Below are 25,672 nucleotides of genomic sequence, written 5' to 3'. Positions count from 1 at the left end.
TTAAAATTTTAATGTTTAAGTAGTTCCATGAGTTCCACCTAAGGCTGTGCCCCACAGTGCCATGCGCCATGTCAGCGGGTCACAGTGACCCAGGCCCCCAGGCTCAGTAGCGTCTTCCTGCTCTGAAGTAGTGTCAGGCACACTAGGTAATTTATCCTTTTAACTAAGAAGCTTCATGTCCATGTTTAGTCCTGTTTGGCTGCTCTGGGTCAGAGCTGATTGCCATGAAGGACACCACTCAAAGCACATTCTTCCTGTCACGGTGACCGGGCCCCTGCCCACAAGCTGTCCACTGCGGTGGCCCTGAGCTTGCCCTGAAGTCCTGTTTCCTGTTGCAGGGAGCTCTACACAATGCTCTCTGGTATCCAGGCCTGCTTTCCTTTTAATTTTGTATGTTGGGTGTTTTTCTTCCTGTGTGTTTTTGCTTCTGAGTACAGCTGTGTGATGTAGTCCATGCAGCTCTTCGAACGGGAAGCTGAAAGAGAAACATGTCGAAGATAAAGATTCATCTTGAACAGCGTTGCACCCCTTTATCTGAAACACTGTACATGGTATTTTTAGGTCCATATGTTAAGGTATTAAAAATTGAATCTGAAGTTCTCGGATGCATATAAGTGATCTGAACACATGTGATAGTCTAACTTTTAAAAGCTCTTTTTAAATAAAAATTATACTCATACACCTGAAATAAAATATATGGACATTTCTGCTATAAAGTAGCATGTGTTGCTGGGAAAACCACAGTGTCTTCAGCTGAGTTTCGCTCAGGAAGGAACGGGGCTATGGGAGAAGGAGCTCTGGGCCCTGCGGCTCTGGCAGAGCCTGGAGGGCTCAGGGGGGTGCGGGAGCCCAGGGGAAAGCGGGGCCCTGGCCGGGCAGGCCCCTGGCTGGCCCTGGCTAGGGAGCAGGCCTGAGTGCAGGCGCTCACTTTACATTTTCTTAAAGTCGGCCTGGAGGGGCTTCTGCTTGTTCAGCAGCCAAGCGGAGGGTGTTTCTTTCCTGGAAGGCTGTAATTCTCCTGCTGGGGTTGCCTTCCAGGGAGGATGGGCGCAGGAAGCACCACTCACAGGATACGTGGGCAGCGTTCTGCGTGCCAGACGGTTCGAGGGAGCTCATGTCAGGGAAACGGGGGCTGCACTCCCGCACCCCAGCAGAGGCATTTCTCCTCCCACCCCCATCCCCACACAGTCCCCTCACTTGTGCCCCTTCCCTGCTAGTACAGCCCTTTCTTTCCATTTTACACCCTGTTAAGTCAAAAGAAAAGGCAGAATTGTAAAAGACACACTTCTTAGGAAACCGATAGAAACTAGCTGCAAAGCCCACTGCAGTCCTTGCTCCTCCTGGTGGGCAGAGTAAGTGCATGTGCACCGAGGAGCAAAATGCTGGGAGGTATAAGGTGCTTGCTTTACATTTACTTCTCTCTACTGGATCTTTGTCAGGAATTCTCTCTCTCTCTCCCCTTCCGTCCTCCCTCCCTCCCCCCCTTTCTTTTAGACTCTGTTTGAAACAGATGTAGACCCATGGAGCAGTCAGACAAATTTCAGAGGGAAGGTGGGTGGGGAGTTGGGGGGGGATTAATCAAAGAAATTATGTGCAGACACGCATAACCTAAGGACCCAGAGGATACTATGGAGAAGGCCTGGGGGGGGTGCAGGGTGTCAATGGGGGGAAAGGGAACATCTGCAGTACTTTTAACAATAAAGATACATTTAAAATGAATTTTTTTTCTTTATATACTTTGAGGAGTTGCAATGAAGTCATCCAAAAAATCTGACGCATTTTTGCTTGAGTTAAGCCCTGTATTCATTTATTCAATACAATTTATTAAACACTCCATTTGTGCCAAATCCTGTGCTGGGATCCAGGGATGCACAGAGAGCAAATCCAATTACCGCCTGCAGGAGTATTGTCGTAGCTAAATCAATATACCCAAAATGAGGACAGGGCAGAGTCTACCGGGTACTCTGGGGCACGGGAGGGACACAGTCCAGAGCTGTGCCCGTGTGTCGGCGAGGACTCCACAAGGCTTCCCAACATCGCCAGCCCCATGAACTCAACTGATGCTTTCATTTTTTAAGGTGCACTTCCTTCAGTTCTAAACGACGATTTAGGCAGGCAGCTTTATACTGCTAAAAATCAAATTTTTATTTTTAGGCTCCCCTTGAAAGGCAACAAATCAATGAACCTCAGTTTTCAAACCTCAGGTCACATGTAGACTTACTTTGGCCATATTTCTCCTGGGATGATGTTTCTTCATTATTTGACCTTGATCTGTAACTTTCTAGAGTGTGTTCTGAAATTTCATTTTCTGCAAGAAAAGAAAATTATTAGTTTCAGGGGCCACAGACATCATCTATATGTGGACAGATATGTGTGAGTAATACAATGCCTCTGTCTCTGTATAATATGGAGTCACCGTTCCCCTCCCATACCTCATGTCAGTCATTCAACAAATCATGTTTCATTGTTTACCATGAGTCCCACGGGTACATGCCGGCAGTGTGAGAACTGCAGGGGTCAGATGAAGCAGATTAGAATCAAACGCGGTCCTTTGGGAAGGAACCACTTCAACAGTCCCGAGAGGACTGGGGGGTGACGCATTATGGGAGATTTGGAAACAAGACTAGGGCATTTCCTGTTGTTCAGCTACACGGGAAACCAGACCTGCTGCCAAGTCTACCCGTCATGAGAATGTTAGTCCATCTGCGTACCCAGAGAGGCTGATCTCTAGCATGGAGAAGTGCTACTTTTAAGAGGGGCAGAGCTATCCAAAGGTGTAGTATTTTGCCCTGAGGCATGAGTTCTCTGTCACTGGAGGTGTGTGAGCCCTAAGTGGCTAAGTCGGTGCTGTCCAGCAGCACTACAATGCAAGTCCCACGTGTAGTTTTAAACTTTGCAGTAGCCATGCTCAAAGAGTACAACAGAGCAGGTGAGGTTAAGTTACTATCATTTAACTAGTAGACCCAATATATCAGGACTAGGTATGTTATATTCTTGTGTGTGTGTGTGTGTGTGTGCGCGCGCTGAGCCTTCAAAATGGGGCGTGTGTTATCCTCACAGCACATCTCAGAAGGGACCAGCCACATGTCAAGCGCTCAATAGCCATATTGTGGCGACTGTGTTGGATGACACAGGCTATATAACTGTCAGAAATAAAGGGGCTTTAGTCCTGACACACATTTATAGAATGAATTGAGTAGGTGGGTTATTCTGGATCATTTCTCAGGTCCCTTCTAGCTCTGACAGGTGCTGAGTCTATGTATTTTAATAGGTATTTTCTATGCTAGTTATATATTTTTTGTTTCCAATAATAACTTTTTAATCAGAATGCTTAGAAAAAAATTACTAACATATTATGCTTGAGGGAAGCTGAATGCATGTTTTCAAAGTAGAAATGGGACTAAAAAAGTTTACTATACTCAACCTTTGATTGACCACTCCTAAAATAAGAACTCTTTCAGTGTAGGAGCCTGGTCTGTCTTGTTGACAGATGTGTCCCCAGTGCATGGCACACAGTAGCTGCTCAGTGAATGATTATTGCAGGGAGGGAGGGAGGGATGGAAGGATGGAGGGATTGGTGGAGGGATGGAGGGAGGGGTGAAGGGATAGAGGGAGGGATGGAGGGATGGAGGGAGGGAGGGAGGGAGGGAGGGAGGGAGGGAAGGAAGGATGGAGGGATGGGTGGAGGGATGGAGGGAGGGAGGGAGGGAGGGAAGGAGGGAGGGAAGGAAGGATGGAGGGATGGGTGGAGGGATGGAGGGAGGGATGGAGGGATAGAGGGAGGGATGGAGGGATGCAGGGATGGAGGGATGGAGGGATTGGTGGAGGGATGGAGGGAGGGAAGGATGGGTGGATGGAGGGAGGGATAGAGGGAGGGATGGAGGGAGGGATGCAGGGATGGAGGGAGGGATGGAGGGATGGGTGGATGGAGGGATGGGTGGATGGAGGGATGGGTGGATGGAGGGATGGGTGGATGGAGGGAAGGAGGGATGGAAGGAAGGGTGAGCTCTCTATCTTGTATCCTGTTGTGAGTAGAGGCCTCTATAATATACTTCCAGTTCCTCGCTGCTCTAGTTCCCCTTGGGTTTTGCTGTCTTTGCCTACAGCTCCTGGAGGTGCACAGTCCTTGTTTCCTGGGAAGCTAACAGCTGCTTATCTAAGTGACGACACTTATCGAGTGGATGGATGAGCCCACCCTCTAGCAGCAGAGCGCTGGCTGGCGAGCTCGCCTGTCTGCAGGCCTCTCCTTTCAGCCTGTCGCAGCCCCCGGGCCCCCTGCCCACTCACCCTTTTTCCATATCACGTGCGCCTTGCGGAGCTTCATTATGAAGAGCTGGACGACGATGAAGAGGGTGAATATGAGGAAGGACACCAGGGTGAGCAGCAGGATGCCGCTCTTCCTCCTTGCCAACTCCATGTGCTGCGGACTTGCGCCTGGAAGGAAAGGAAAGGATTCGGGGTCGCCGGAGGGGCCTGCTGTCCACGGGGCGGGCACACGCCCCTCTGAAAGGCAGTGCAGGCTAAGAGCCAGGCGAGACCAGGACGGGCTTTGCCCTGAAGGAGAAAGACTCATACTGCTCCCTCTGAACACAAGAACGCAACCAGCGCCATCGTGGGAGGATTTAAAAGAGGATTTTAGGTTATATCGATATTGAAGTAGTTCTTTTCCATTCCTAGAGAAAACGTGAGAATATTGACTTAAATTATAGTCAGGGGATTCAAATTAGCTGTAGGCTTCATTTGTTTTTAGCAAAGTGTGGTTTAGCAAGAGAGGCTGTTAAGGAGTTTGAAAACTATGCAAATAAAATGAGTATCTGTTGACTTTGGCTGGGATAAATGTGTTCTTACATCAAGGCATTTGCCCAGAAACTAGATGAGCCATAAAGGCCTTTCTAAACCTAGAATTCTGCTTCTACGGGCCCCAGCTTTGCTAAATGTCCCGGTGCCCTCATCTCAGCCAACAGGCAGTTAGGAAGGGCCAGCCCCCTGCAGAGCATCGCACTTGGGGCTGAGTGAGACAGGGTTCCTATTATTTGGGATAGTTCTCTCTAGACGTAAACAAATAGATTAATAAAAACAAAGAGCAGTCAGCTATCTGTGCCGAATTTTAGATCCACGTGTGTTAACGTAATAGTGTGCTCAGGGATTCAGAGGCAGGCGCCGTCCCTGAGGTGGTCAGGAAAGTGTTCAGTGGCGACATTAACCTTGCAAAGGGAGTAAGGAGTGAAGCCTTTCCTTCCCTCGGGGCCAGTTAGGACACGTGAGGGCAGGGCCACCAACAGGAGAGGATGTTTTCATCCTGCAAGGACCTGACAGAGGCGGACTGCAGAGGGAGCTGGTCCCAGCACCTTCTGGGCAGATCAGGGCTCAGGGTCTGCGCTGTAGACTGTGGAAGCCAGAGGCTTTCTGAACACAGGTGTAAAAGGCGCAAAGGGATGTTTGGGTAGGAAGGTGCTAAAAATAGACTACAGAAGGAGAACCTGAAGTTATAGTCTGCATGCAGGACATGGTGAGGGTCTGGATCAGGGTGGTGGCCCTGAAAGTGGGCAAAACACCTGAAAGGAAAGACTCAAAAGCCCTTGGAAACTGATTTCACGTGAACCACACACGCACACATACGCGCGTGCACAGTGAGGACACCAGGGCCTGGGCCCATGTGACACTTCAGACGAGCTGATTCTGTGGAAGAAGATGTGCTTAGTTCTTAGCAATGTTGAATTTGAGGATATGGCAGAAAATTCAGGTAGAGACATGTAGGTAACAGGGACTAGTGCTCAAGAGAATGTTCTGGAGACACAGGTACGACATCTGCCTGGTGGCAACTGGGACAGTCTTGGGAACAGTAAGCTGTCTAGGAATTAAGGAAAGAACCAAGGAGGGGATGTAAAATCAGAGCATCTCTACACACGAGAAGCAGCAGGCGGGAGGGAAGAGGGAAGTCCGCGAACAGGCACAGGGGAGGACTGGCAGCAAAGCAACAGGACTGGGAGAGCTGTCACGGGAGCCGGAGGAGGCGGCCACGCCAAGGGGGAGGGAGCAGCTAACCAGCAGGAAGGTCAAGGGGAATGGACGGCAGGGCTGAACAAAACGACTGGACTGACTGGGAGGTTAAAGTGCCGACTGCTTATCCTCCATGTGGTGGGAGATACTCACCAGTGGTCAAATCCGGGTCTTGAGTGGCTCGTCCTTCGTCTCCCTTGTCAATCTCTGTTGTACTAAAACCCTCCGTTCCTGCAACTAAGGCGAGAGAAACACGGGACGTGTGCATGCGACTGTGCATGTACAGTGCGCATGTACACGCGGCCACCCAGAAGCAGCGAAGCAGCTCTGGAGACCAAGTTCAGTGATGCTCACTGAAAAACACAGAGGTCATTTAGGAACTTCTCACATCTTCCAAAACGAGCTGCAAATCGTCTGACTTACTTTGCTTTATTATTATTTTTTAAGTATGTTTTTATTCATTTCAGAGAGAGGAAGGGAGAGGGAGAGAGAGACAGAAGCATCAATGACGAGAGAGTCATTGATGGGCCGCCTCCTGCACGCCCCACACTGGGGATGGAGCCCGCGACCCGGGCATGTGCCCTGACTGGGAATCGAACCCGATCTCCTGGATCCTAGGTCGATGCTCAGCTGCTGAGCCACACCGGCCAGGCTCTTGGCCTCATTTTTTAAGGTGCGTGTTGTTTATTGAACATTTCCTCTGTGCAGGCCTTAAACTGAGCACTTGGCACACGTTACTCCTCAGCACAGCTCTGAGCCAACAGCTCTAGAGAAGCTGAGTGAAGCGTCTCAGGTCCTGCAGCAGATCAGTGGCGGAGTCGGTACTGAGACTCAGAAGCCACAGCTGACACCTGTCCTATGCTTCCTTCCTGCATCAGGCCAGCGAGGGCGGAGGCCCCTGAGGTGCCCCAGACAGCAGCTGGGCGGCAGACGGCCGAGCTCCGTGGGCAGACAGCCTGCAGCCTGAGGCTGGGAACAGCAGGCCCCGCGCCCTTCAGACCTAGGCCGCCCGCCCAGGAGCGGGCTGTGCTGGGCCTTTGCTGGGGAAGGCACCTTCTAGAACCATAAAGGCCTTTCTCGGGTGTTGCTGTACCTTCCCTACTTCTTCCCTTGCGGTCTCCGGCTTTTTAGCCCATTCCAAAGGGGAATGAAACCACCCATCTTCTACTGAAAATGGGTGTCATTAGCAGTAATAAAACTGTAGAAATGGAAAGCTCAAAGGGATTTCAGACCATATTTTTAAACTCTCATGTTATACATGAAGAGGCAGAGCAGAAAATGGAGTTGTTTACTAGTGGTGTGAGCCAATTTAAAGACAAGTAGATTCTAAACATTGTAAAAATATTGGATTATTAAAGCAAGTAATGTGGCCGTCCCACTTCACAATATTTTCATTCTCCAATGTCCTTCAAAAAAACTACATAGCACATGTTGTACTGATCAGTTTTAAAACCTCCAAACATCTAGTTTTAAATATTATTCAAGATAAAAAATTTAAGTGTGGTCTGCTAGTCAGAACTATGAACATGGTATTGTTCTGAAGCACTTATCCCACCAAGCTGCTCTGTCACAGAGACAGTGTCTGAACCGGGGGAGGCGGGAGCATGTCCCCTGACGAGGCCGGTGTCACTCAGGGCGCCACAAGGACTGCGTGCATGCGTCCATTCATTCCCTGAGCACCGCTGTTACCTGATATTATGCTGAGTTAAATGTAAATATAAATTAAATATATGATCACTGTCCAGAGTTAACCACCTAGTGGTGGGCTCACTGTCTAATCCAGGCTTTCTAAGTTCTGCATTTCTAGTTCAACGCCATCATTAAAAACTACCTGAGTTCTTAACAACCAGCTAACTGAGGAACCTTCGGAGGTGATTTTGTTCCTCAATGACAGAAACAGCAACTCTCCAGTCCTGCTTCTTTGCTCCTTGTTGATACCAAGTCTTTATTTTGTGTTTGGTCTATTCCAGATGGAAAAGCAAAGAAATGAATCTCCCCTTAAGTGAATTCTACCTTGTCCTTTACCACATTGGAAATGCAAATGTCACAATTGTGTGTGTGTGAGGGAGAGGGGAGAGGGGAGAGGGGGAGAGGGGAGAGGGGAGAGGGGGAGAGAGAGGGGAGAGGGGAGAGGGGGAGAGGGGAGAGGGGGAGAGGGAGAGGGGAGAGAGGGAGAGAGAGGGGGGGGAGAGGGGAGAGGGGAGAGGGGGAGAGGGGGAGAGGGGGAGAGAGGGGAGAGAGGGGAGAGGGGAGAGGGGAGAGAGGGGAGAGGGGAGAGGGGAGAGAGGGAGAGAGGGAGAGAGGGAGAGAGGGGAGAGGGGAGAGGGGGAGAGGAGAGAGGGGAGAGAGGGAGAGAGGGAGAGAGGGAGAGAGGGAGAGGGGAGAGGGGAGAGAGGGAGAGAGGGAGAGGAAGGAGAGGGGAGGGGAGTGGGAGGGGGAGCTTACAAGCTGTTAGCTACTTCTGAGCCCACTGGATGGTTAACTATGGCACTTCTCCAGGTCACCACAAAGCTGGAGGGGGTTCTGCATGGTGTTGTTACAAGTTAAAATTAAAAATGTTCTTAAAACTTATCATTGGAAAACTGACTTCCCAAAGAGAGAGGATCTTTTAGAGTTTTAGCGATTGCGACACTTACCCGTGCTGGTGGACTGCTGGGCGTCTTGAGAGGGTGGAGAGCTCTTCCCAGGGGCCTCTGGAGCTGTCTTAGGATCAGTAACTAGGAAAGGGGGACAAACAAAGTTCTGCAGCTGCAGAGAACAGTTTTGCCCACACTGTGCTCAGTGCAATAGGCTGGAGCATGCACTTGGCGCCTCCTGCTCGCGGAGGTTTTGCAGGAGCCTCAGGCCTGTGGCTCGCAGCTCTGGCTGGTCTGCGGATCTGTGTCCCGCGGTTGCTATCTGCCTGCTGTGGGGCTTTGGGGTGCAGCCTGCGGGACCTCTGCGGGGAGGCGCATTTGGCAGTCCCGGGCCAAGGGCACTCACTGTCTCCACTTGCGTCCACCTTTTCACCCCCGTCCATCGCACATCCTCCCATCACACATCTAAGTCCTCATTTGCTGGGGGGCCCTGCAGCCAGGCTCAGGCTGGGTACAATCCCAGGGCTGTTACTTGCTGCTCAGTGAGTCTGAACAAGATGCCTAACGTTGGGAATGCTCCGTTTTTGAGTAGCTGTAATACGAAGGTACTGACAGCATTTACTCTTGGGATTTTTTGTGAGAATGAAGGAGTCCAGTCACACAACATGCTTGCACAATGCTTACTAACTGTTATTGTATAATATTAAACAATATCTAGGAATGTTTCCAGGGTTCCGCTTAGCATAGGTCTGAGCAGTGTATGAACAGCCTGCCACCAAGGAGCATATAAAAAAGGCGTCTGCTAATTTGCAAATATTGATACTGATGTGTGACAGGTGGGTAATGTCTTTATAAACATCTATGAGTATTCTCCGCTTTTTATTTAATCAAAGAATTTCTGTGGTTTTAACATGTTCCTGTCTTAATCAAATGTTAAAGTTTTTTTAAAATTATAAAAAAGCCTGAATTGCATGCAAGAGCTCCAAGGAAAGGAAGAAGCGCCAGTGAGAAAACATTAGAAAAAGCGTAACACAGACTATAAGGCTGAAGTGAACCTGGCGGCCACAAAGATACCAGAGAAAATTGAAGGAAGAGAGTTACTGACAATGAATAGAGGAAAACGCTTGAAAGAATCTGAAAGTCCTTCAGAAGCATCAGATAAATAAATTCTCATTTCTCTTTGGCAGTTCTCCCATATCCCCTGCATGCCCTGTGCTCCCTCCCAGGGATGGGGTGGAGGCTGGGGCCTGAATCATAGCAGGGCAGGAACATTTGCGTCAGATGACAGCCCAGTCTGTGGGTCCCTGGGCCTTCTAAATGCAGCTGCCTCAAGAAGTACTTTTGGTTTGATGAGAAAGCAGCAGGTGGAAAGCATGTGGCAGTGAGAGGGGACCAACTAACCGGAGCCACAGTGCCACTGGGCCGGCAGCACGGGCGGTTTTCCCAGTGAAGTTCTCGTGAGCAGTTGTCTTTCATGATCAGTTCTTTCACTGGATACAGAGCTCTCTCTCCAACACACTGCACCCTGCAATCTCCTCCTTCACTAGTGTGAGGGAATCCTTGTACTTCAGGAATCTCTTTTTACACTGGGAAATGCCGTATAACATAATCAGGCCAGAGGCCTGTTAATTACAGATGTGTGATTTACGCCACTTCTTATAGGGTCCTTCTTTGCTAAAAAGTTTTACATAGTTTAAAAATCATTTCTTCCACTTAGGGTGAAGGAATCAGAGAACAGAGATTCTCACAACGGAAGCAACTTCTCTTCGTGTTTAATATTTGATGTTTGTTTATTTTTATGGTTATTTGTGTTTTGCTCAGAATATTAACATGATTAAGCTAAAATCTTTAAAACAGTTTTAACAAAATATATGTAAAGAATAATGATGATGTCATGTCACTGAGTGAGTGCTTTCTATTCGCATAAAATGATACAGACAAGCTTAGATGTAAAGGTGCAGTGTGCTCCGTGACCTCTCGGAGAACGTGACTGCAATGAAACGGAGCAAGGTTAAGTCACGCTGGCTGTCATCCTCAAAAGGCTAGCAGGACGCTATATGCCTAGGACGCTGTGCTAGGCGTTCTTGCGAGGGGGGTTTTCTGAACATTGGGACAGTGGCCACCAGCTGGAGAATCTCAATCATTAAGAGAATGTGCGATTAGCAGAGCTTTGGGACAGTGATCTGGCTCTGCAAGACTTTTCCCGCTGTTTAATCTTGTTTGAGAGAATAATACGGAGGGAAATTAAAAATGATTCTAGACATCAGTTCTTACCCAGATCTTCCAGGCGGAAGGAGGCTACCAGCCTTCGTCCTCGGAGGCCCCTGTGCCGGATCACGCAGCCCACGGTGGAGTTTCTGCCGTCGGCGCTCACTCGGAGTGTGCTGCTGCTGTTACATTTCTTCCCGTCACCTTCAAATTCATGGTGGGTTTCACCTGTGCGGCATTTGAGGCGTGTGTGAGGTTGGGGCTATTTAATGTTATCAGATGAGCTTGGTTCTCTCAGAGACTTGGGGCCTTGACATCTTGGCAAACCTGTTCCCTTTCCACCCTCATTCCAGCCACAGGCTGCTGCCCCGTGAGCCTGGCCCTAGTCACACAGGGAGGCCAGGGAACAGGGTGGATGGGCTTCTATAAACCCTTCACTACTGAAAAATCCAGAGCCTGTAACGGTGCAAGGACAGCCCGAATGTGGTGAAATACAAAGACACAGACTTCTCCATTTAATGAATAGGGCAAATTAAAGGGGAAACCATTCGTGCTGTGCATTTGGCCCTGGACTGAGGATCACATCTGGGCTCTAGGTCTTTTTTCTCTAGAACTCCGCTTGACCCTCGGTTTCCTCAACAATAGAGAGTCCTCCCAGCTCTAAGAATCTATGATTATGTAAAATCAAATGTAATGTTTGTGGAAATATAAACAAACTATAAATAGTTCTAAGCATGACAATTACTAATCTGCTTCAATCAAAAGCCTCCAAGTTTAGATTCTTTGTTTCCATAATTTTCACCTGTCTTTGAGGGTATGACAGGGTACTTACACTGTATAAGGAAGACCATGCATTATGTTAAATGGATTTTCAATTTTATGCCTAATAAAAAGTTTATGCTCTCAGGTAATAGCTCTATTTTGTTTTATTTTATGAAATTTTGTCAAATTTTAAGACGCTATAATAAACATTACATTTTAGATTTCTGCTTTGTTTTACACAAAACATGTAATAATGTATTTGTGATTAGCCTTTCAAGATTAAAAAGTAATACTGATTGGTTATAAGGATAATTTGGAAAAGAACTGATAATTATTGGATGGTGTTTTCTGGCACCCACTGCCATCAGAGGGTGCCAGAACATTAAAAAAAAAAAAAAAAAATCCCTTGGAACTTTAGGAAGGAAAACAAAGGAGGAAAGAGCGCTGTTTCTCCACTTACCATGGAGCTCCGTGTGGTTCCCTAACAGCCAAGTGATCTGGGGAGGGGGCTTGCTTCTCACGGTGGAGCATTTAAGTATAACTTGTTCTTCTCTATTTGGCATTCTGATGACTGAAGCTTCCAGGGTTGACTTGAAAGGAGTTGCTAGGAAAAAAACAGATTTTTCTGTGCTTAAGTAGCTGGCCTACATATCTCAGCAAAGCACAGAGCCTAATAATCTACAGGGATCAGTGTGGGTTATGGTCTAAATCATGGGCAAATTTTTTTACCTGACCTTTTCCAGAATATAGTTAAAGGGCTTTTATGTACCTGGAAAGCTACTTTGGCTGTAGTCAGAATGTTTGTCACCCAGAGCGTGATCAGGCCCTAAAAATTTCCAAACTGACTATGTTTCAAAAACAATTTTTACATTTGATATATGACTGTTATGTGATTGGCTGAGCACTAGGTCAGGAATGGAGACCGGAATTCTAGCTCCACGTTTGCCACCAACTTGTAAGAGCCCGGGTTAGGCCCCCAGTTCCTTGGTTTATCAGTTTCGTTGCCTGTGACGGGCAGAGACTGGTTTATGAGCTGACGGTTTCAGCTCTAAACTTCCTGGGCCTGAGACTCACTTCAAGGTAAGTTGCTTCTGTCCTCTCCCAGCATCAAGGACACGCGTGTCTTATGAAGGGTTCGCTGGTCCCTTTCCCTCCCACTCCTGTCTTGGGAACACGCTTTAGTCAGGCCTCTCGCTCTTCCCGTTCTGCTTCGCACGTTGGCCCTGACCTGCCCCTTCACACTGAATCCCCGCTGCCACCCAGACGGCGCGAAGCCAGCTCCAAGGACCCCCCAGATGTGTTAGGTGCTGGCAGCTCCGATATGGGGGAGACGAGGCCGGTAAGGAACAGCGGCTGTTGGGACTCGGCCCCTAGACCGTTCGTTGGTTAGAAGACGACGTGATGGAGGTGGGCATGGGCGTGGGGCTGCCGAGGGCCCACAGCAGCCTGAGCCGAGTGCGGGGTGGCCGCAAGGTGAGGGAGAGACAGACCTGAGCTGTCACATTGGGCCTTGAGACCCCAGGAGCCACTCCTCTCCTGACACTCTCACTGTGCCATTCCTTTATGGAGGGCACCACACTATGGTTCCTCAATAAGGGAAGTTTAAGAAATTCATTTGTATGATATGTGGAATTAAGTTTTTAACTGAGCTGTTCTGCCACAGAAGCAAAACTGTAAAGATCGTAAGACTTGAGCTGAACAAAAGTGCCCATCTAGAGAACCAAGCAAGTCCCAGCCGAGCAGGGGGCTGCCACCGACTCGTGTCCCCACCCCCAGCCCACCCCCAACCGAGAGAGGGAACTTTGGCAGAGGATGCGGGCTGATTTTCCAGGGCAGCTACGTCCGAATCACGCTGTCATAATGTCCTACCTCATTACACACACGTGCTGCCTTTCTCAGCTAGCGAGCGGACTCCTGTGGGCAGAGGCTGTGCCTAGTTCGCCTCATTCCGAGCCTAGTGCAGTGCCTGACACAGGGTCTCAGGTCGTCAAATATTAATGCTCTTTTTCTAGTTCCCCGGAGAGAAAAGTTAATTGCTGCCAAAGATGGATTTCATGAATTCGCACTTTAATCTAGGGCTTGCCACTGAAAATGCTCCTTTCTGTTTCCTTTCCACAAAAGGTGGCCGAGGGGCCCAGGTGATAGCTCGCTGGAGGTAACGTTTTAAAACCGAAATGATCCGTGAGGTGCCTGCGCACCCTGCCCGCCTCCGGGGGCCCCGGCTGGGAGCCACTCACCCAGGACGACCACGCGCACCCGCTGTGTGCTCACGGCGCGCCCGTAGTGCAGGCACTTGTACACGCCTTCGTCCTGGGCCGTCACGCGGGCCACGCGGATGGCGAGCCGGTCGGGCGAGCGGTGAAGCAGCTGGTACCTGGTGCTCCTCAGACCTGTGCGGGGCAGAGGCAGAGCGGCCGTGAGAAAGGCCGCAGAGGCCAGACTCAGCGGGTCGACTCCTCGCAGGAGCGGCTCTTGCTTTTCACGCTTTAAAGGAACAAATATCCCATCTTGAATGGAGCTGACTTGCAAATTCTAGTTTTACCAGCTGGATGCCTGTCAATAGCTGGAAGTTAGTTTAGGGAATGTTTTGATACTAGTCTTGGCGAAATAAACCATTTGCTCTATTGCTGTTTGTAGGAAATTAAGAACACTATGCTGGTGGAGGGTTCAGGTGGCAGAAGAACTGTAAAGAATTCTATTTTCTACATGATGAAAAAGGCCTCACTAGCCCTGGCTGGTGTGGCTCAGTTGGTTGGGCGTTGTCCTGAGCACCAAAAGGTTGCCAGTTCGATTCCCGGGCAGGGCACATGCCCAGGTTGCGGACTCGATCCCCAGCAAGGGGAGCGTGCAGGAGGCAGCTGGCCAATGACTCTCTCATCATGGATGTTTCTCTCTCTCTCCCTTCCTCTCTCTGAAATCAATAAAGATATATTTTAAAACAACAACAATGCCCCACCTTTTGTAGGTCTGATTCATTTGATGTCTGGTCAGAATAAATGTGAAGAATGGAAAATAAAAGCTTTGGTCGTCATTGCTCCAGCTGGGCACTTTTTATTTTTAATTTTTAATAGTTCATTATTATTTGAAGTTCCCCAAGGATTATGACTTAGTCTTTCCAGGTGTGCAGCCAATGGGGGTTTAAAAAATCAAACTCTGGAGAATCCCAGCCAGTAGCAAGTGTTCCTCGTCATTCTTTGTCGACCTGGGAAGCCCATCTCAAGTGAAGATCCCTTCGCTCACCAGAGGCTCCTGAAGCGAGTCGCTTTGTCTTCCCTCCCTCCCTCCCTTCTTTTCTTTTTTCCCTTTCTGTTAAGATTTATCATATGAACAAGCCTAAACTTGCTAAACCTTGAATGGCTGAGAAGGAAGACTGTTTCTTGTCTGGAACCAGGGCTGCGTCCTGATGCTACCTGGACTGAATGCAGGAACTCGCACCTCAGCACCACTGACACTTGAGTCCTTAGTTCCTCGCCTGGGGCTGTTCTGTGCACTGTAAGGTGTTTACCTGCACCCCTGGCCTCTGCCCTCTGATGCCAGAACCCTCCTGCTCCCCTGCCTTTCTCCATCGCTGCCACAGACTCTCTGCAGATCCTGCAAATGTCCCTGGAGGCAAACGTAGCCCTGCTTGGGAACCAGGGAGCTCAGTTCAGGCTTCCTGCCTGACATTTGATGACGTCATCACCATCGAGTTTAAAAACCCAACACAAAGAACCGAAAGCATCATGTAACAGAATTATCTCTATGTGAAGTTTTTCTGTCAGAGCTTTTAACAGTTAATATCTATTTCTTCTATTGGAATCTAGTCTTAATAGTTAATTTAGCTTGAAATAGTTATATTTAGTTATTTTACACCTAACATATCAACACTTAATAATGTTTTCAAAGCGTGTTACATTTTTCAGAGGCTCTGCTTTTTAAGAGCAGAATGAAATTTGCTGTTCTGAAGACTTTCCAAGTTGGAAATACTGAGTGGAGATATACGATGACTTATTGTGAAGGGCGGGGGGAGGGGTTACTATAGTCCTGCTCACAGAGATGAATTAAATAGGCTTAAGAATCCTGCAAACAAGAGATGTAAGTATATGGGGGTCATTTTGAATTTATATACACACATAGCAAGTCATTATGTTGTACACCCGAAACTAATATGTTATATGTCAATAACATCTCAGTAAAACTGAGAAATGGCTCCCTTTCCATGCCAGGCATTGAGGACACACTCAGGTGTGTTTGTGCAGAGAGGAGTGACGGCCTCCTTTCCAAGGCAGTGTGTCCCATCGGTTGCTGTAGCTCAGCCATCTGGACTTTGTTAAGGCTGAAGGAGATAGCATGCGACAGGACTGGATTGCTCAGGGGGACAATGGAGCAGCTGGCTGCAGGTGTGGGGGGTGCTGGCTGCAGGTGTGGGGTGATGCTGGCTGCAGGTGGGGGGTGGTTGCTGGCTGCAGGTGTGGGGGGTGCTGGCTGCAGGTGTGGGGGGTGCTGGCTGCAGGTGGGGGGGTGCTGGCTGCAGGTGTGGGGGGTGCTGGCTGCATCAGAAGGAAGAGCAGTTAGTGGCTATGTGTCTGTGTGCAGCTGCTTGTTTCATGGTCACCGAGACTGGAAATGTGACGTGGGGATGAGGGGCCAGGCGGGTCATGAGAATATGCTTCATAATTTGAATCCCCTTTACCAACCACTCTGGTGAGGTTTCCATTTCAGACTTCCTGTCACAAAACGGAAGGTAGCCAGGTGTGAAATAACAAGCTTCTGGGTGATTCTGGGGTATTAGTAGGCGGGGCTAAGCCCACCCTTTGGGTGACTCATGCTGGCTTTCTGTCCCACCCACTTGTCTGTCTGGAAAATCCCTCCAGTTGAGGTCTGGGGCAGTTTATTTTTCTTTCACTTACCAGGATGCTCATTTAAAAAAATGGTGTACCCCGAGGGGGCCAGCCACTGCAGGGGGGCGGCCTTGGCCTGGGGCGCCATGCAGTCCAGGGTGAGGGCGTCGCCTTCCTCCACCGTCACCGTCTCTGTGCGCCCCGTCCTAAAGGCCTCTGCGGAGCGAGAGAATCGGGGAGGGTCAGGCTGGCCTGAGCCGGGCCGCTCCTGAGCCCAGGCAGGGACTCAGCCCCAACAAACCTCCCTCACTTCTTCGAGCATTTCGTATACATTTCTATAGAAACAAAACGTGAGTCAATACCAAGAAACGCGAGGCGCGGAGTGGGCACTGTGTGCAGGAGCAGGACAGATGCTCCTGAAGGTCTCAGTGAAGGGGTGGGGTCTGGATAGGAAAAGGGGACAGTTGAAGAGCATCTGTGGGCACTTGTTCAGTCATGTGCCAGGAACTGTGACAGGTCACGTTACCTTCATTTAGATTAACTTTCGAACTACCCCTACAAAGCAAGAACTATTTGGCTCGCTCTACAGCTGAGGGAAGAGAGGCTCAAGGTCACACAGCCTTGGAGCTGGGGTCCGTACCCAGGTCTATAGGCCGCGAGCTCCAGGCCCAGGTAACTTGGTTGCACTAAGTGATGAGACCCAGGAGCCTCAGCCTCTCTGGCCTTGCTCTGTGAAACCAGCCCCTGAGCCTTCGAGTGCGAGTCTCGGTTCCCGGAGACAGAGTGTGAACTGTGTTGCCGCCCGTGGCGGGACCAGCTGGCTCCTGCAGAAGAGCTCCTACCCCGAGAGGGCGTCCGCAGAGGAGGCCAGTGGAGCATCCACAGCAGCACCCCTGCAGCAGGCGTGCAGTCTGACTCCCCAAGTCACAGTCCCCAGAGAATAGAAAACAACTGATCTGAAGCACCTGTAACTTGAGCCTCCCAAAAAGATAGTGACAGAAAAATAAATTGGCACACTTATTGCGGTCTCTTACTTCTTCAAATTTTAAATTAAAATTTTTTTTTCTGAGGATGACAATTCTTATCAAGGAGAGTACAAAACACTTCAGTGCATGTAAGAATACTGTGGGGTAGAAATTATGAATGACATGTAATGAGTTTTACTGCATTATTTTAAATTTTAAAAACGAGAAATAAGAAAGGAATTATTTGCTTGTGACAGATTTCAAGTATTAAGAAAGGTACTTTGGAGAGCTCTGGAAATTAATTGGTGTGGACCTTTTCGTTTGTTGCATTCCTAGGTCATTAATTCAATCGAGCCTCTGGCAGTAACCACCCAGAGTCATTGTATTGTATTCATTCTGCCTTTCCTGGGAAAAATTTCCCTGAGTCCCAAGGGAAAATACCCATATCATCAGCCAATGTTACAATGAACAACAGAGAGTCAATAAAAAGATTGTTTTTTCACAAAAGCATTGAGGCATAAGGCCACAGTTCTGCTTCGGTCGGGTCATTTGGAAACATTCCAATCTATAAAACCGATCCATAATTGAGTAATAAGGGTGTTAGCAGAGAGGCTTTGAAGTGACAACAGAATTTTCTCTAAGGTTAAACGGCTCTGAGCCAAGACTTTGATCTAGAGCTTCCAATGGTTGTGTCCACAGCCATTTCATTGTGACTCCTGCTTTGCTCTCTAGTTCTTGTGCATTACCTTGCTTCCCATAAACAGACTGAAGTTTCTGGAGGGCAGTGAGTATGTTTCACATTCCTTCCTTACAGGAACTATCGCGGTGCAAGCTTAAAAAGCAATGACTTAATGCCAGCCTCGTGCTGGCACAACAATGCAGGCAAGTGGGCAGAGATCTAGGTTCTCCTGTTTTTAATAAGAGCACTGAGAGGCAGGAGGGACATGCTGCATTGAATCAATAATAGAACAGAAACTACTGTAATCAGCATGCCCTGATTTCATCCTTCTGGCCAGAACTGATACTTAGAAATTTTGCCAATTTCTTCCCCTTGGTAAATGATTGCCCAGACAGGAAGCCTGCATCTGGGGAGACGGGAGTGGCAAGATTTATCGGCAGCCTGGTTATGAATAAATGCCTCTCATTTTAAACATGTGTATATCATTGTCTTTTTCTTGGGATACATGCTTATGAATTAAACTGCATGGCTTTTTAGCCTATGCTAAAGAATTGCATCTCCTGAGATTAGTGTTTGCTCTTGCTGTTGAGAACGCAGGACCAGGCTGCTGAGCAGACTGCCCACATTGCAGGTGCCTGAGTTTAGACGGAAAGGGCTGTGTTTGAGGCATAGAAAATTAGTTGTTGTTTTTCACTGTCTGTGCTCCAAGCCTTGCTTCTGGCTGTACAGGCCTGTTTATCCTTCAGGGCTATCATGCAGACCCCACGCTTGATTCGGAGGCAGGAAGCCACTGCAGAAGGCAAGAGCACCAGCTGCGAAGGCCCCGGCCCCTGCTGCTTAGCTGCAGTGCTTGAAATGTGCACACGGCGTCTAGCTCATGTTAAGGGGGGAGAGGATGGCTGTACCTAAGTTTTGGTGGCACATCTTCTAAGTAACAGTTCCCCATGATCCTCTCATTGACATTTAAAACTAAACTGGAACTCCTCTTTTAAACTGTTTTCACCAAAGCTTGGAGTCAAACTTTCACCGTCTTCATCAGAGGGATGGATGGGGTGTGGGCATCTCCTCCGCTCACCACTTCCTCTCTGCAAGCTCGCAAACATGTACGTCTTTACTCAGCCTTTCCTGGGCAGACCTGAGTGCTCTGTGCCCGTTTAGTCTTCCCCGTCTGAGTGAGGAGTTCCAGCTGCAGATTAGCTCTCTGTGGCTCTGAGAGGCTGAGCGTGCAGAGCTTGGCAATGAATGACTTGTCTCTCTTGGTGTCGCCAGTTACCACTGGCAGGTCATGCTCACTCAGTGACTGTTGATTTCTGGGCTTGGCTGTTACTTCCATGACTGAATTCATCCATCCATGCATCGTGTGTGTTAAGAGGTTGCTTGTTGAGTCTATGAGGGCTATTGATTGTGACTGGTTTGTGTGCGGAACTGGAACCTGCGACCTTTCACCATCTCCACCTCCAACCCCATTACCTAACTGTCCTAACGGTGGGACGACTTCATGCCAAAGCACATGTGATCCACTCCCCAGGCAAAGGGCAGGCAGCAGGCACAGCCCCCTGCCAAGCACACAGGGGTAAAAGCTGTGCCCCTCTAAAGAGTCCTTGGTTTTCCCCAAGGTTTGGGGAGTTGCAGTGTGATCTCCGCCTCTACTGCAGGTCAGCACAGTCGGCTGAGGAAAGGATTAGTATCCTTTCTTTTTCTTACCTTAGTGGGTTAGATTTGCATGTGATAAATTTAAAAGCTCCAGAACAGAGTCTGTCCTGCAGGGACCCTAAGATGGACACGGGCAATGGGAACCCACTATTTCTCCTGCTCCGTGCTGCGGGCACGCCTAGCACAAGCACGCCTCCTGCTCCTTTCCAGTGTTTCCTTGTGTTCAGTAATGTCCTCACCAGCCACTGCACACCAGACACTGGGAACCACTTTCTATCTCCTAAACACCTCTGTAATCAATTTGTCCCCCCCGCCCCTTCTTCATCTTTTTATTTTACGTTTTTACTGCTATTACTGCTTTAGCTGAGGCACTCAGTGTTTCTTTCCTGGGCCATTGCAGTAACTTTCTTCTGGTCTCTGCTCCCTCTAAGTGATCATCCTGATCTGCTTCTAGAGTTCCATTGAAAAACATAAGTTTGATCACCTGTTTCCTCTACTAGACTACTTGTTAAGGCTCCTGTTACTTGCAAGAATGAGACCAAAATCCCAAATACCTTGACTCCTATCTTCTTGTCCCATATCACTGGCTGATACTTCTTCCCAGATGCTCCATGCAAGTGGCCAGTTGTTTTCCGGAAGTCCAGGCTCATGAAGATACTTTGCTTTGGTCCATGCTGTTCTCTTGGCCTGGAAGACCTTTCTTATCTCTTTCAAGACTAAACTCAAATTACACCACTTTTGTCAAACCTGCCCTACCTGCTCCGTCTTCCCCACAATGACCTACCTACTCTCTCCTCCAGGTCCCCAAAGGCGTTCAACAGGCTTCTGCTATGGCACTTAGCACAGCACTTTATAAATAAGTGGTTACACATAAGTCTCTGTGGATGGATTACAAACTCCTCTTGGAAAAATGGTTTGCCATTCATTCATTTTATATTACCAGGGCCTAGCACAGAGTAAGATTTTAAGTATTAGTTGAATTAATGGCTAAAAATGAGTAAATGCACAATTCAGTAATAAGATGCTGACTTTGTATTTGTTGTGTTGAAAAATAAAGACTAGAGCTAAGTTAAAACCAGAGACATGCAGTGAGTTACTTATCTAGCCAGGGCCTCATTTACAAGACTATTGTGAGGTGGGAGACGAAATGCGCTTTCGTCCATCAGAACTTCACAAAGAGGAATGATTATTATTCTGAAGATAGAATCAGTAGAGAAAATTATGCGCATGAAAAAGAATCTGACTTTGGCAAAATCAAATTATTTCTAGTATAACTTTAAAGAAATTGCCTCAAATATGTGCCAACAAGCATATGACTTTTCCCTGGTCAGAAGAATCGACAGGACCCCACTCAATTGCAGCTGTTCCTTTGGTTTCCTGTAGCCTACCCTCCTCCAAGTGGCCAGCAGAGAGGGTGCAAGTTGGGGGACTGTCACCATCCACAACAGAGGCCAATGGGATTGATTCTGAAAAACCCTTCGTGCTTACTGATTAGCAGCCCTCGAAGCTAGTTATGCCAACGACAACCTTGGAAGGAGTGTGGGCTCCGAGACTGTGAGGCTTTTCTGGCCTGTAGACTTTGGGCAGCCTTAGAAGTTGCCACTAGAAGACGGTAGAGGGATCTCCCTGTAATCAATTAGCTAAGCACAGCTGATCATTTATAGTGGTGCCACAGTGGATTTCCTGCCTCTGTACCAACACGAAAGGACACAGTCAACCCCTTTCTTATTTGGGACTCTGGTGGGCCTGAGCCAGCTTAGGTCAGAGAGAGCAATCAGTTCTCAGATGTCAGTGGGACTAGACGCCCACTGGGTGGCCCTTTGCCAAGTTTTCACATCGGGATTTTTCAATAATGGACCTTCCAAACTGAGTAAATCAGTGGCTTTCAAACTTTTGCTCCACATTAAGAAACACATTTTCTGTCACAACCCAGTACACACTCACACATGCACACACACATGCACACACACCTGTGCACATACATTGATTCATGAGAAAATACTTTTACTGTGTACTTTGTAGGCTGATATTTATGTTGTCATTAACTAGTTGTGAAAACCTGGGCAGGTTTTCTAACTTCTTTTATCCTCAAATTTTCTCCTATGTAAATTGGGGATATTAATACCTACCTCAGTATCTTTGCTAGAATTAAATCTAGTTAACAGAAAGTACCCAGTGCTGTGCATTACACAATACATATTTTTTTCTCTCCTCTTTATAAAGAGTATTTGAGCATATTTCTAAATGACCCATCTTAGGTTTACTGTAAAACATGATTATTGCTGTTTTTATTTAAAAACTTATTTTTGTGAGGTATTTTGATGAGATAATAACTGGAATCCTGACAAAGTTAAGATCAGTTAGAGGCTTTAAACTTCAGCATAATCTAAAGCATTCTAATTTTAGCTGTCTAATGTAGGGTTTTTCTGAATGTAGTAGCTATTCTTTAAGCCACTTATTAAAGGAACAAATATTGTTTATTACCAAAATTGCATACTTATCAAGTCCTTAGGGTACCGGGATCAAACTAGAAGGCACAAATTGAAATGTATGAAATAAAGAGTTGAAATACTAAGTAAAGTAGGAAATTTCGTTTTTTAAATAGAATCTTTCCGAATCAATTCTATGGCAGGTACAGATTCAGGGGGACGGGGACGTCCCGTGTACCCAGGTTCAATGCTTGACAACAAGCGCGCACACACACAAGCAGCAGCACATTTCTGAGCGTTTCCTCTGCACGAATTGCACACAAGCCGCAGTCGCCGGGACACCCACTGCCCTGCCCCCACTTGGGGTAGGAATAATTTCACCTGCGCTCAAAAGGCAGCTGAGTCTTCCTTTAATTTGCACAATGCTGCATTCGAATTAAAAACCAAGAGTAAAACTGAGAATGATGGTGAACACGGAGCACGGCGGCCCCTACGACACAGCGCGCGGTCCCGCCGCCCATGACCGGCTCTGCCTGACCCAGGCCCCGCAGCGCTTTGCTGCGCCCAGAGCGCTCCCGCGTTTTGACCTTGACCATGTAGCGCCCGGGCATCGGTGGGTCACACTGTCCTCTTCATTTCAAGATGCAGAGACTGGGCTTCAGGGAAGCTGCATTGCTTGGCTAAGGCTCACACAGCAAGGAAATCTGAGAATCCAAAGCTGCCGCTCCTCGGGCGGGCACTCTGAAGAGGCGGCCCCAGCAAGCTCGCCGCGTGTCCCCGACAGGTCCCACGGGGCCCACAGGACAGCGGCCTTCACTCCACCCCGTGTCCCCGCAGCGCAGGACGCCGCAGGGCTGCGCTTGGTGTGAGCGGGCGGACCCGCAGACCCCCTGGGCTGCTTCTGCGGGAGCTCCCGGGGACGCCGCCCACCGCCGGCAGCTCTGCCCCGACGCCAGGTGGCGGTCCGGGCGCGCCGGCCCTGAGGCCTTACCTTGCAGGGGGAGCCAGCCCAGCAGGCCGCAGACGGCCCACCACATCCTGCGCGGCGCTGCTGAAAGGCCGCCGCTTCCTCCCGGCGCTGAGCAACAGGAGCAGGTGGCGGCTTTTGAAGGGGGGAGGCAGCCGGTCTGTGACCTCATGGTCTCGCTCCTCCCCAGCCCTGGAAGCCCCCCTGCATTAGCTCCCCCAACACCTCCAGCTGGAACCCCGAGTGGGCCACATGTGTCATCGCCGTGGGAGAGGCGCGCGATGTGCCGGTGGCACAGATCATTCTGCCCCGCGGGCAGCGCCGGTGAGTCAACCAGCTGCAAGGCTGGGGAGAGGAGGCGTGGGAAGGACATTAAAGTGTCCTGTACAGTAAGGTCGCCTTCTCTTTACATTTCTTTTCCAGTTTATTAAACAATTATAATTAGACGAGTTTTGCTGAACCCTTGGGAATATTTTATATTTCTAATTCTGGCAGCAATTTATAATGGTTATTAGAAGCAGAATTCATTCTTTCACATATTTACTCATTTAAAAAATCTGTATATCTATCTGTCCATTATCCATCCATCCATCATCCATCCATCCATCATCCATCCATCCGTCATCCATCCCTTCATCTGTTCATCCATCTAGTAGGTATTGTTTTAAGATATAATCAGATACGACAGATAAATCCTTGTTTTTAGGAGGTTGTGATCTAGTGGGGGTGACAATATATAAATGAACAATTTTGGTATTTAATCCTCAAAAATTGTACAAGTTGAGATAGATTTGATTTCACTTTTCCAAGGACACACAGCAACATATGAATAGACTTATGTTTAGAAAATAGAAGCTAGTCTGTAATGTTTGGAAAACTGTAAAGGAAATAATATTTACTAGTTCTAACTGACATGAGTGCTAATAATCTGTAAATGTGTTAATAGTTTGGGTAGGCAAAACTCTATCCATCAAAACTGTCTTTCAAATATTTTACCTATTTCAATAGGCAGAAAGAGAATAAGAAGAGGAGAGAAAATAGATCTTTCTTAAGCAGTTTAGTGCGACCTAATATGTCTCAAATTGTATGGTGACATGAATGCCTTGGCCATCAGCTAAAATGCAGATTGCTAGAGTCATCCCAAATTGATTAAACCAGATCTCACAGGAACGAGGAGCCTCCTGCATGCTTACCACGCTCTCCAGACACGGTAAGGAGGTCTGAGCAGCACTGAGGGCTCTGGGACAAACCAGGAGAGCGGGAGCCAGCCCTGACTCTGCCCTCAGCTGGGGTGGCTGGGGCCAGAGAAGGGTCTCCTAAGTGTGTGTTGACTGTATTGAAAAATACTGACTGCTTATGGAAGCAGGGAGTGAGTGTTGCAGTGTACCATTTTTAAAATAATGATTTAAGACCCTAGCTGGTTTGGCTCAGTGGTTAGAGCGTCGGCCCATGGAATGAAGGATCCTTTGTTCGATTCTGGCCAAGGGCATGTACCTTGGTTGCAGGCTCGATCCAGGAGGCAACCAATCGATGTGTGTGTTTCTCTCTCCCCCCTTTTTCTCTCTCTCTCTGAAAAGCAATAGAAAAAATATCCTCGAGCAGGGAATAAAATAAAAACAAAGAATCAAGGAGCTTGCCTGAGCAGACATGGTGTCCGTGGCAGAACTAAGAACACAAGGGAACACTTGGCTCTCTGGTCTGATTACTGTTTTTTCCTCACAAGGCTCCCTCCATGGACTCTAGTTTTTCCAGTTACGCCTCCATGGTGTCTCAGCCATGGCAGTCCTTCTCCAGGCAATGCCACGTCCTTGTTTGCGGGGGAGGCTTTCTTTTTGTGCCCGTCTCCTACCCCCTTAAGAGGAAAGCCTACATGACGTGTTCCTGGCAGGCGACAGGCGACCACGGCTAGCTACCCGCTTCTCCCGTTTTCCCCCGAAGAGGCTGTTCTTCAGGGTTCTCTACCCGCCCGGTCACGGCTCAGGACAGGGCTTTGCCTCCAGGCTGCCAGGTGACGTCCTGGGGTCAGCGACACCGGTGCTGCTTGATTTTTCAGACCGTGAGCTGATCAGACAACTTGAACTTATGCGGAGGTAAAAGATCACTTTCACATGAAAAAAAGTTAAAATGTCATCATGGGACTTTTCATTTTAAGCCAGCATAGGGACAATGTTGAACCAATTTTGAACTAAATTTAGGCAAAGGGCCTGCAAAAGGGTCACTTTATTTTCCAGTTGTGGTTGTCTGTAATTTCCTGTTGGGTAAAAAATGTACAGAAACACAGGTGAAAACAGAAAGAATACAGGACTCAGGTGACCAGAGAATGAAATATGCTGAGACTGAAACTTAAATTTACAGTGCGATCGATCCCAGCTCTATCGATTGACTATGGTCCTAGTGCAATGCCTGTGAATGGACCCACATGAGATTTGCCAGGTGTCCATTTGCCTGCAGGCGGGCAGCCTTTCTCTTTGCTCTCCACTCTCTTTCTAAAGCTCAGATTTGATGTTATTCTTCTGGTCAGAAACTTTCAGTGGCTTCCTTTTGCCGGAAGGTCAGAGTCCAAACTCCTTAGCAAATCACTCAAGGCCGCTCACACTGGCCGCAGTCTCCCTT

The 25,672-nt window shown here is 48.3% G+C and overlaps 1 protein-coding gene across 1 annotated transcript; it reads right to left on the bottom strand.

Annotated features, from left to right (window-relative positions):
- Window positions 1-266: 266 nt before the first annotated feature.
- Window positions 267-23,129, bottom strand: CRTAM (cytotoxic and regulatory T cell molecule; the record flags this gene model as incomplete). The annotated part of the gene is made up of 10 exons (XM_081122752.1): window positions 267-475; window positions 2,222-2,308; window positions 4,288-4,434; window positions 6,154-6,237; window positions 8,637-8,717; window positions 10,851-11,012; window positions 12,007-12,150; window positions 13,784-13,936; window positions 16,439-16,582; window positions 23,084-23,129. The coding sequence occupies 10 exons, from the start codon at window positions 23,127-23,129 to the stop codon at window positions 345-347; spliced, it is 1,179 nt and encodes a 392-aa protein (XP_080978878.1). The 3' UTR covers window positions 267-344.
- Between the last annotated feature and the right edge of the window lie 2,543 nt (window positions 23,130-25,672).

The sequence above is a fragment of the Miniopterus schreibersii genome, assembly GCF_964146895.1.
Source record: "Miniopterus schreibersii genome assembly, chromosome: 20".
In the NCBI taxonomy this organism is placed as follows: domain Eukaryota; kingdom Metazoa; phylum Chordata; class Mammalia; order Chiroptera; family Miniopteridae; genus Miniopterus; species Miniopterus schreibersii.
The sequence above is the reverse complement of the archived record's forward strand: the minus strand, read 5'-3'. Positions and strand labels throughout refer to the sequence as shown.